The 12,116-nt window shown below is 37.3% G+C and overlaps 1 protein-coding gene across 3 annotated transcripts in view; it reads right to left on the reverse strand.

Annotated features, from left to right (window-relative positions):
* Positions 1–305: 305 nt before the first annotated feature.
* The window catches only part of CTDSPL (CTD small phosphatase like), an 82,539-nt gene continuing 70,728 nt past the window's right edge, over positions 306–12,116 (reverse strand). For all 3 annotated transcript variants that reach the window (XM_033002854.2, XM_033002856.2, XM_033002855.2), the window contains 3 exons: positions 8,497–8,589; positions 6,679–6,864; positions 306–4,756 (listed from right to left, as the gene is read on the reverse strand). In XM_033002854.2, the coding sequence (XP_032858745.1) occupies positions 4,631–4,756; positions 6,679–6,864; positions 8,497–8,589 (405 nt within the window). In that variant the 3' untranslated portion in view covers positions 306–4,630. The remainder of the gene's footprint in view (positions 4,757–6,678; positions 6,865–8,496; positions 8,590–12,116) is intronic.

Raw genomic sequence — 12,116 nt, forward strand, 5'->3', positions numbered from 1 at the left:
CATCCAAGAGATCTAAATAGCTGGAACATCTGCCAGAGTCACCACCAATTTACTTAGCTGAGTTCATCAGTAGTTCATCAGCTCTGTTTGCACAAGCAGGTGCCAGGGCAGTCAATAAGGAGTCCTATACATGACTTAAAAAGAAGAGAGAGGGAGGAGAGTGGAACAGAGATGGGCGATTTTACTATCTAACATGGATGTGCATTAGAAGGAATAAAGTCCCTGTCAAATTAGGGCAGTGACTATTACTGAAGGAGAAGTGCAGAAATTCTTTTTCCCAGAGAAGTATTACATGCACAAGTAACTATATTGTTAAAATTTTTTATTTGTGACAGTAAAGAAACCATTCAATACCTGATTGACAACACTTCTCTCTCCTGAAAACACTCATATGGTATCTGTAGTGTTTCTCAAGTATCGCTGGATTGTTCATTGCATTAAAGTGTAAACAGCTCCATTATTAGAAAAAAAAAAGAAAAAAAAAAAAAGGAAAGAGAAAGAAACATTGCCATTGCTTACTCCTCTGTGAAGAAGCTCCCAATAGATCTTTAACAAGAAAGAAAAGAAGTCAGCTGGATTTTTACAATATAATGTGAAACAGAAAACTGACAGCTGGTTTTGCATAGTTAGCCCAGAGAATTTTAAGCAATTGCCCCACGCAAGTCTCACCTGCCCTTCTCGCTCCACAAAGGCATAACATCACAGCACCTTGGAAATCAGAGGCACAAACTTGTTTTTGTTTTACAAATAGGGCTGTGCGGTACTGTGTTTTATTAGTTTAAAAAGAATCTGTAAAACATAGGATTATGTGTTTGTAAATTATATAGCTACAGATTTTTTTACACTGAAATTTCAAAAGCTGCAACATCAGTACACACCAGTGTCATTTAGATACTTTATTGTCCCCAACCTGTCTAATCAAAATCATGCTGTGATAGAGTGATTGCGTACACCGATAACCAAATCTCTTCAGGTGTTGAGTTTCTTCCATGTATAACCTTGCTGTTTGAAAAAAGATTAAAGGGCAAAACAAATAGACAAATTATTCTTCCAAAGCTACCTAAATGAACACAGCAATATTGTACATTTGCTACGATCTTCCATTCAGAACCTGCCACGCTTCCTGGTGGTTAACAAGTATTCTGCGCACAGCCCTAGTTTACAAATGGCAATTTAACCGTAACACTTCAGTTGAATTTCAAGAATCTAAGGCATTCTGCCTTACAGCTTAATTTAAAAATACCTATACAGGCAAAAAACCTTTTTTAACCCGACATAAAAAGGACAACAGAACTTCAGGCCAGGCAGCAAATCTTTAGCTGAACAGAACGACCAAGTGGGAAAGACTTTTTAATACTTCTATAATACCCCGAAATGGAATTGAAAACCAGGATTTATAACAGCCCTGGTAATCAGCATGCATTAACTGCACTTCAAAATACGCAAGAGACTTAGGAAACAAGTAATTTTTCCTATTTTCATTTTTTAAAATCTTGTATTTAAAATACAATCAAATACCCGTATTGCAAATTTTACAAACATTCCACTCATTATCTGACTTTATGGACAGAACTATATTGCTTTGTTAAAATCTAGAAACTCTAAATATATAGTGTATCTTTATTCACGCAAACTTAACACTTGAAATTTCAAGTACAATGATAGTATCAAAATAAACAACTACAACAGCTTGATGCCTTTGGCCAAATTTGAATACCCAGGGAAGTCCAAACTTGACTGCAAAGCACTCCCATAGGAATGGGTTAAAAAAAAAAAATCAGAAGTTATAGAAAATACTCTCAAGATACTAGCAGAGATCAAAACTGTTGCTAAATTTTTTGCCTTTGTGTTGTCATTATGTGTCATTTTAATGCTGTAATAAACTAAAATTAGGGTTTTGTTTTTTTTTTTTTTTTTTAGAAATCTGTGAATTTCAAAAGCCAATATAAACAATACAGAACAAGTATGGTTGACCAGAACATCATCAGAACCGTTATTCCAGAAGCTGGTGCAGAAGTTCAGTTGTCCGTTATATGTGGATTTTAAAACAATACAAGACACTTTAATAATCAACATTCATTCACAGACTTAAGGCAACTGGTTCATGAAATCGCTGCTTTCATAAATGCAAATTAGTGACATGGTTTGTTTCACATACAACAGGTCACAACCGTTAAATGGCAATGTCTCGGTGGGGTTATTTATTGTCTAATTGGAAGATTGTTTGGTCTAATGCTAGTGAGAAAGTCTTTGAATTTTTTCAGCCATTCCTATCATACCTGCACAACTAACTACAACCTGAATACTTCCCTGCAAACTGTATTTGAAGCCTAGAAGCTACAAACACAGTTGAAAATACTGCTCAGAGAACAACTTTTTGGCAGCTTACAGTTTCATTACTCTGAAGTCAAATACAAAATTAAACAATCTTAAACTGAAAGTAAACGTTAATGGACTAACCAGAATCCATACGTCTTTTTTTTTTTTTTTTTTTTTCCTTTTTTAGACAAGGTAGGTTTTTATGTTTTTGTTTGTGTTTTTTTGTTGTTTTGTTTTTAATTTGACAGTTTTGTCTTTTGCTGTGGCACAGAATTATACAGTACTAAGGTAATGCCAACTGGTAAGAGAACAAAACGGTGATGCCGTACAGACTCATGAGCGTCACGGGACTGCCGCTAACATCCCTCGCTATGAGACACAGCGAGCAGCTGGAGCACAGCTGCACTGCAAGGGGGCAAGTCATCTTTCAGTTTTATACTGCACCTACAATGATCTACTCACTGCCTGTGTAGGCTGGCCTGCCCTTCTATGAATGAATTTGTTAAGCTGCTTCACCAATGTTTGAGACAAGGATGACAATCCAAGTCCATCGCAAAAATTTTTTTCCAAGTTGTCAAGACTTTGCAAGAAAAATAGAGAAGGCAAAGGGGATCTACTATTCTGAATTTAGCACTAGGTTAATTAGAAGCACCAACTACTCCATTTAGTCTTCTCTGATCACAGCCAAACACTGCTGTAATTTTTACGCTTGTAGATTTCTGGTGCAGATAATAATTAAAAGGTGACACTGGAAAGGGGAGAAAAAAAAAAAAAAAAAGGTGTGCCTTGTTCTTCAAAGGCAGAAAATACTTAAAAATCAGTCTCTTGAAAGGGTACCTATGACACTACAGAAGATGCTAAGCAGGTTCTCAGATTCAGAGATGAGACTTACTCAACTCCAAAGCCAGAGGACCAATTTTAGTCTAGGCTGGTAACTTCTGCCCTTCTAGCAAGCCTTGATAAAGCTCCCAATCTGTACCTTACACCTTGGGGAAGAAGAAATACAAATCAGAGATGTGGGAAAAATACTTTTTGCATTTTTATGCACCAAAGAAAGGAGAGGGCTGCATGCCAATTGAAACAAAAAATTAAAAAGAAATCCTTTACAGGTCACCTTTCACTGAGTTCTCTGGTATATCAGATACCATGGGATTAATACATAGGGGTGGGTTACGAAGCCTGCATTTTATTTATTGCCCAAGTTTGCAGCTTACAGAAAATGTTTCATAGCACAGGCACAGTGGCAAAAACAGTATAACAGCCGATGGTCAACTCCATTTGGTGAGTATACAGTAGCAGCAATTAAAAGAAAAAAGTACTCCAAACAGCTCAATACAGATCCAGCTTACCCAGATGGGTTTTTTCAAGAAAAGAGTCTTAAACTAATAAATAGATCTCCTCCCCAATCTCCCAAGATAATGGTTTTCCAAAGAACAAGAGGCATGGCAGTTGTGCGTAAGCAGAGACAACAGAACTTCATCTGTCTAGAATAAAAGGTGCTTTAGATCTATTAGCCACCTTATTTTCCTCAATTCCATCATTCCGTAATACTCAAACAACTGCAGATGTGTTCAAAACTGTGCCCAAAATCAGATCAGTGAAACAACCATGTAATTAACCCAAATCACCCCTCCCACAAACGCTTAAACCTTCTGAGCATGAGAAAATGTAACACAACTTAATGTCATTGTGGAGACAGGAACCCAGCATCTTTGTTTCAACTTTTTCCTTTGTTATATATTACAGTGCTCTATAAAATTTTTCCTTTTTCCTTTTAAAGCATTTAGACAATACAAGACTAAAAGATGTCTGGAAATACGTCTTATACAAAAATGAATTTTTATCTTAAAATAACATTCAAAAAGGCACTTCATTCTGTAAGAAAAAATTCAGAGTCAGGTCAACTGCTCTAAGCAGGGGGGTAAAATTGTCTGCATAGTGGGAGGGGAGGAAAGGGAGAGAAATTCAACTGCTGAAATACAAGCTTCTTTTTTGGCATGTTTTAAGAAAAGCTGATCCAGTAAAAGATGTCCATTTATGAAATTCGTTAAAAGAGTCCCATTTAAAATAGCTTTTTTTTTTTTTTTTTTCCTTTAAAAAAGTAGTCTGAACACATGACCTTAGGAGTCAGGCTTCTGAAGGCTTAATAGCATCACTCGTGATTGTCCTTCGTGTCCAATGTAACAGGAAGATCAAGAGTAGCACTTCTGACAGGGGTGACCTCCCCAAAACTTACATTTGAGAGCTGAAAAAGATGGAGACAGCCTCTAGCAACTGCAACCTAGTAGCAGAAGTCAGTCAAAGTTAAGGGCTACCTGTTGCAGAGTTTATGAAGCATACTGTAAACTTCTTCCTCTTTGCTTAGTCCTTCAAAGAAAGGAATAAGATCTAGCAGCTCTGTGTCTGTCATGTCATCAAACCAGGACTGCACAGGCACCTGAAACAAAGCAACCAACAAATACTCAGACAACTTCACGACGTGAGGAACATGTGCGTTTTGCCTATGCAGATGTCCTGTAATACTCCTGTAATGCCATCACAGTAAGGCAAATTGCTAGTCATTAGCATTCAAGTGGAGTGCCAGGTTCAAGTCCACATTTTCTACTACGCAACATCAACCCCAAATCCAACTGTAATACGGGTGACGTGCAGCTGACCTTCTCCTACATGTCCAGGTAACCTACATGATCCAACACTGGCCAGCTCAATTTGCTCTGCCTCCTTGATATTCAGCATAGACTGTAAGGAAGATACAGGTGATGAAGCTGTACTGACACTTTATTTACAGGCAAGTCTTTTTTTTTACCCCCTCTAAGTATTATCAGTGTGAGTCACTAAACATAGGCATGCAGCAACAACCCCTTCTGGCATGAGGCTGCAGAAGAAATATTTAAACAGCGAGTACAGAACAGGTCTCCAATTAAAATGCAAGACCTTGAGAGCAGGTTCAGAAAATAATACATATAGTAACACTTCTTAAATATGTGGGCTGGATTTGGGGAAGGAATTCTGTGTATCTTCACTATGGAAGTGTATTGAGGTCTTTCAAAGACTATCTTGGATCTTGTTACAAGTTCTGGTTTCTGCAGAGACTTGAGTATCAGTTAGCTAGCAGCACTTTTCTATACATGATTAAACCACTCTGACAAGGCTCTTAATTTCATCTCCCAAATTTCTACAGCTCATTATTTTCTTGGCACTGAATTCCAAGATACCAAATGAAGATCTGGATCAGGTTTTTAATTTTAACCATGAACATAAATTAGAGCTACAGCTCCTGGTTATTATAAATAGAAACTTTAAAACCATGTGTGGCACCAACCAGAAGGATGTTTTCACCCAGTCATTTAGGGCATCACAGTATTGAGATCTGAACTTAAAAGCTGAATGCTGCAAGATAAATAGCTCATGTAAAAAAAAGAAATGCTATTCTGGAGAGGCAGGATCATGCAAAACAGTGTCCCTGAAAAAAAACTTCCTATGTTAATGTTAACAGTGCACAAAAAGGCAGCCTAAAAACATCAAAGAAAACATTACTCAGCCCAGTTGTTTGAAAGTCAGTGTATCTAAGGGGAGTTCCAGCTTGCTCCCCTGGCAGCTCCAGAACAGATGTGAGCATCGGTACCGATGGCAGCAATGGAGGGAGCAAGAGCCAGACCACTCCATCACAGCTTCTGGAGCTGATACAAAACACACTGAAACCATGCATTGCTCCTGATTATTCTCCCCTGAAGTACTGCTGTCTGCCTTTTATCCTTATTCCTAAAACTTGATGAACTTGTTGACTAACATTTCTAATTATGAAGTGAGTTATCACAAAAATATTTAAAAGGACAAGCATAACAACACAACAGGATCTTGATTTTTTTTCTTCCCCTTAGCCATGAACACAGAACTCAGACAGTAACTAGTAAAGCAGTAATTATCTTGTCTAATAAAATATTTTCATTCACACAATGAGAAAAGATGGAGTACTAAAAAGCAGTTCACGTAAACCATTCTTGCTGTTGTTATCACCACTCCAAAGAACAAAATCTATGCTGGAGGGCAGCTTTTCTTTTTAGTGCTAGGTTAGTTCTGCACGTCCTACGCTGCTCGGTGTTTCTCAAAACTGATGGACTTCATGCCAAAAGCTAAAACTGAAAGCAGAGGAACAGTCATGGCTGACACTGTCAAGATGAGTTTGCCCCAGTCCTTCACCATTTGGCAGTGAATACCAGAACCTACCTATGGTCCATGAAAATACAGACACTCATACAGTTAGGCTTCTGAAAGGCTATTTTATGAATCAGAAAGTCAGGGGCAAGGACCAGAAAGATAAAGTTATGCTTGAGTACTTCAAATACTAAGAATACTTACTGCATTTTCAGGATGGAAGATGTAAGATGCAGGAGAATTATCTACTATAATAACTTTACTCAGCTCACGTCCCAGTCGACTCAGGTCCTTCACATAATTTCCTCGGTGGAAAACACAAGATTCTCTAAAGAGCCTTGCCCTGAACACACCCCAGCGATCCAGTAAGTCAGCTACTGGGTCTGCATACTTAAAAACAGAAGTTAGAAACATAAAGTTAGCAATATGCAGATAAGGCTAATTCACAGAACTATACAAAGAAGGGACACAAAATAATTTCAGATAAAATGCCCTTTCTTCATTTTCGTCCCTGCTCCTTGTTAATTAACTTACATGCCTGCAAACCTGAAGTGATTAATCGAGAGATAATGTGAAAGTAGGACAGTTATCTTTTTATGGAAAGCTATCTTGCACTCTAATGTTTTCTGTGATTTATCAATTAGGCTTTATTCTTAGGACCAACTCAGTTACCCTAGGAGTTACCTAGAAGTTGATGGATCCAGAGATCTCACCTAACATTACCATAAAACCAGCCAATACTAATAGCTAATCGATATGAAGCCATTTCCACAGCTGATTCATTTCCATGTGCCTCTGAAGATAAAACTGCAATAAGAGCATCTGAGCTTGATGTAGCTTTTTCAAATTATGCCCTTGAAGCGACTGGGTCAGTAAGAATTTTAAGATTATCAGATTGCATAATGGGGCCACAAAAGATCAGACAAAGATGTTATTAGGCAAAATAAGCATGTACAATATTGGGAAATTCTCATTTTATATAGAAGATGACACTCTTAAGTGAGACACAGTTTAGAATCCAACAGTTGATACAGTATCCAAATAAATCAGAACATGAAAGAACTATGTACTTGAAAACAGTAGTTTTAACTTATTTTTGCAGGATAGGAGTTACTATTTTCCTGTATTTTCCAATGAGAAACAAAATTGATGTTGATACCAATCATCTTTTGACTATGAAAACGGCTAGACATCTAACTGCGGTATGAAATTGTGCCATTATTTAGGCTTTTCACAATGTGACTGAACAGAACATGATAAACAGAGTGCAGGGAAGAATCCTCTGATAAGGCGGCACTAGAGCAGATAAAACAGGGTCCCATCCCCTTCCACTATCTCTACACTAGGTTTGAGTAAAAGCTTACTATGCTAGAGTATTATTTAGAAATAATCAATATAATTTTACAAACAAGACACCACAAATACAATACGCTGAAAGAAGTGAAGAATTGAAGATGTCTACTACTGCAACGTCTACCACAAAACTACCTATGAGATACTACTGCTACTGGAGACTGGAGGGCACAAAATATTCCTGTTGATGTTTCAAGCTTTACAAAATGTCTAATTTTCTGAACTCCAGATTGCAATTGCACCTTGACAGAACAAAAACGTGCTTCCAATTTTCTGACGCAGTAAATTTCTGAATCACTGGTTGATCGTGTAGATAGCGTTAAATACAGTGTATTTTATTTCATGCCCAGCTTTAATATACTGTTTTACTCGCATGCTATTTGTTCTAATTTCTCACTATAACCATGGTAACTTGTAAGCCTTTCATATTGGCATTATGAGCAATGCATGGAGGCTACATTATGAGACAAGCCCATATGTGATGGTGTTACCATGGAAACACTTACCCACACACTAGCAGACAAAGTACACACTGTCAGACAAAGAAGCAAAAAAGAAGGGGAAAAATTAAGATGGTACCAACTGTGGAAATAATTATCCATAGAAAACTCAACCAAAAGTCCACTGACCAGCACTGTAAGGGCTAATGAGACGAAGAGAGGAACAAACCTTGGCTAGACTGGCTGTGAAGAGTACACATTCAAAGAGCTCTCCCATCCTCTGAAGGAACTCATCCACATGTGGTCGTTTCAATACATAAACCTGGAATGATAATGACTATTTAGGTCAAATGGTGTTTAAGGTAAAAAGAAAGGAAGGAAAAAAAAAAAAACCAAAACCAAAACACTTCTGTAATTCTAACACTTGAAGAAACAAAAGTTAACATGGAAGCAGTTCAAATGAAATGCTAAAAGAAAAAAAAAGTATACAAGATAAAAGTAGACATCCAATAATGAGGAATATGAATGCATGGGCTGCCAAGACCCATGCTGATCATGCAATTGCAAATACCGTGCATCATCTGGAGTGATGCTTCCTGAAAAATCTCATTAAAGGCAAAGAGAGACAGTAGGGCTTCTCAAGAAATGAGGATTCAGATCGCTCAACCAAAATGATTTTGGTGCTGGTGTCTTCACTCCTGAAGAGCTTTACAGAAGGAATAAATCTGATGAAACTTCTACGATGACCGGAATTGCACAATAGGGAACTGTTTTCTTCCTGTGGCTAATTCTTTCATTTTTAAAATTCCAAACACTAAGTACTGTATCTCACTACAGATAGTTATCAGTCATCTGGCTCTGCAGAGAGCTTTCACCAAAAATCTTCATAGCACCATGCAGCATGTCAACCAAATGTTGCCTGCAAAATTCAGTGGCAAAGTCTACAGCATCTTGTACTTTGACTTTGCCATAAAGATCTCTCTTTTGGGATCTCTCTCCTCCTGAGCAGCTTAGTTCCAGCAACCTTTTCTGCTTTTTTGCACTGACAGCTTGGCTGCCTACTGTCAACAATCTGATTAATAGATATTACAGCCTCCTTGACTCTCTTTTCAGAGCAAGCAAGATGATTTGCATTCACAGAAAATACCAAGATAACTGCTGCTCAGAAAGCTTAAAAGTAGTTCACAATAAACTGGGAAGCTGAAGAGGGGAGTCTGCTTAAAAAATATTTACCTGTCTTATTTACAGTTAAAGTTTGAGAGAAAACACTGGCAGTGTTTTATTTTCTTTGTTTGGCAAATACTCCTTAATACTGGAAATTTCAAGTCTGGCATAGAACTGAATTCAGAAAGAATTGCATGACTGATGTAATTTCAGGAATTTCTTTCTTTGATATGCAGAACTAGATTAATTGTATGCGTTTTACTAGATTCGTATTAATAAAGAGGTAAAAAACATAAGGCACCCAGAGAAAAACCCTGAAGGAGAAAAATATGGAAATGCCAGTTTGAACTTAACTGTAACAACTAAGGCCTTTAGCAAAAGAGGAGTTGCGTAACGAGGACTTGAAATTGAAATCCTAACTCTGAAAGCAAAGTTTTAATAAAAAAGATGCATGATGGAACTGTACATTAATGACTAAAGCAAAAATGTTAATTATTTTTTCTACTTTATGCAGCATATAGCTCATAGCATGAAGACCTGATCTGCTTTAAATTATTTCTGTTTCTGGCCCCTCAAATTCAAACAATACATTAAAACTTTGATACAGATAATAATTTATAACCCAGATTTATCTTTTTAAACAACCACAGCAGCACCTAACCAATCAAGTAAGCGTGACATTTTATGAATTAAATAAAGTTAACAGATTTACTTCAACATCACTCTCCTTCAAGATAATTACAGCGAAGTTTCCTGTATTTCACTAGGCATAAACCAAGTAATTTCCTCTCCTATAACAATGCAATTAATTTTTCAGTTAAATCTTACTACACAAAGTCATTCTGTATTATTTCCCTTCCAAATGGTATCTTCAAATTTTTTAAAGACATGGGTAGACAGTTGCAGTCCTTCTGCACTTGGGTACCCAGAGACTATTCAAATTTGCCAGTTATAACAGGAAAGAGCAAGATGCATGTTACTCCTTAACTCTACAGTTAGTAAGAAGTTCTTAATTTTTTAGCCTTAGATTATTTTTGAGGGCACAAAAGGGACACCCCAAAGTCTTCAAGTCATTCTTGGATAATTAGTGCTGGAATCTAGTATTAGAGTCCCTTTTAAAACTTAGCGTTTTTAGCCACAGCAAAACAAGTCTCCTCTTTGCTCTCCATCCCTATCTGTGCTTGTGTTGGTGAAGTATTTCCACTTGGAATGTAATTACAAACTACAAGCCAAGGATATGAACTTTGCTGCTTGCAACATAACCCACCTCCTCCGTAAAGAGAGGATACAGTACATCAACCCGGTAGCTACAGACTCAGAGCTCCCTAACCACAGGCTTGCAGACAGGAGTGGGCTTACAAAAGCAAGTATTTGCAACATGTGCTCTTTTGGCAATTTACAGGTCTCCTAATACTGCCACTAGTCAGTATTAGCTGTTAGTACACAGCATGTTCATTTGTATCGTCTTCCTTCTGCAGTTTAGATCTCTGGATCCACCACAGAGCACCCTCAATCTCCTCTACAAGAGTTTCTCTCGCTGTTTTGCCTTAAATCTCACCTATTGGGCTCTGGCAACAGATTTGCTTCTCATGTTAAATGACTTAATAAATATGATCTCTTAGGATGAGGTCTCACCGAATTTCTCCCATAATTCTCTCCCTCTCTAAAAAGCCCCAACTACACCCTTTGTATTTTTCCACACATCTTTTTTTTTTTTTTTTTTAATTTATTTATTTATTTTAAAACAACACTGTGCTTTTTTTTTTTTTTTTTGCAGAACAACATATCTTAATACTCTGGATGGTTATTTTCCTTGAAGTTTTTTTTTTTGAGAAGTCCTACTTAGATCCTGGAAGCAACTGCAAGTGTACTGGTATCCTGGGCTACAAAATCTCTTTGGTTTACTTCACATAAAAAGCTTTCTTCAGCTGACAGTGCAGCTCTTTTCTCCTCTTCCTCCTCATTTGGAATTTTTTCCCCCTTTACTTTGTTAGTGGCTGGACTTGAATCTCAATGCTGCATGGTTATTTGTGGCTTGGCTTTTTCCTCTGTTGCCTGATGTCTTCAGTTTAAGTCTCTAGACTAACTGGCTCCTGGCATTTTTCTGAGATTTATATACTGTCTTCAGGGCATTAAAAAAAAAAAAAAACCTCCAGTTTTTCTGTATTGTATGCTCACTAATTTCTTCCTTATCACAGTAAGAATTTAGAGGAATACAGTCTTTTTTTTTTTTTATTTAAAACAAACCCTACTCTTAAAATGTTAAGGCACAAATGAAGCACTAGACATGTTTTCACAGGATTCTGTACTTACAGCTGCTAATGGCAGAACACAAGTAATTATCTTTAATTGTTTTCAAGCATTTAGTATTTCCACATACATTTTCTATACCTCAAAGCAGTCTTAACCTAAAAAGACTCAGTATTTGTAAACCAAAAGAGAAACCCAGCTCCGTTTTAATCAATTAAATAGGACACGAAGAATTGCCTTTCAAAACCAGCTTTACTGTAACGGAATCTTCAAATAACGACAAAGAAATCTGCCCATGACAACTCAAGCTCCTGTAATCTCCTGTTTTGTGGGCTGGGTGCATCTTCTTAGCAGCGAGTAGAAAATAACACACATCCTTGAGCCTCGTCCTTCTGGTTCACACAGTTGTGGCTGCCTCCCAGTGCAAGTAACCAA

The sequence above is a fragment of the Tyto alba genome, unplaced genomic scaffold (genome assembly GCF_018691265.1).
Source record: "Tyto alba isolate M040663 unplaced genomic scaffold, T.alba_DEE_v4.0 Super-Scaffold_38, whole genome shotgun sequence".
In the NCBI taxonomy this organism is placed as follows: domain Eukaryota; kingdom Metazoa; phylum Chordata; class Aves; order Strigiformes; family Tytonidae; genus Tyto; species Tyto alba.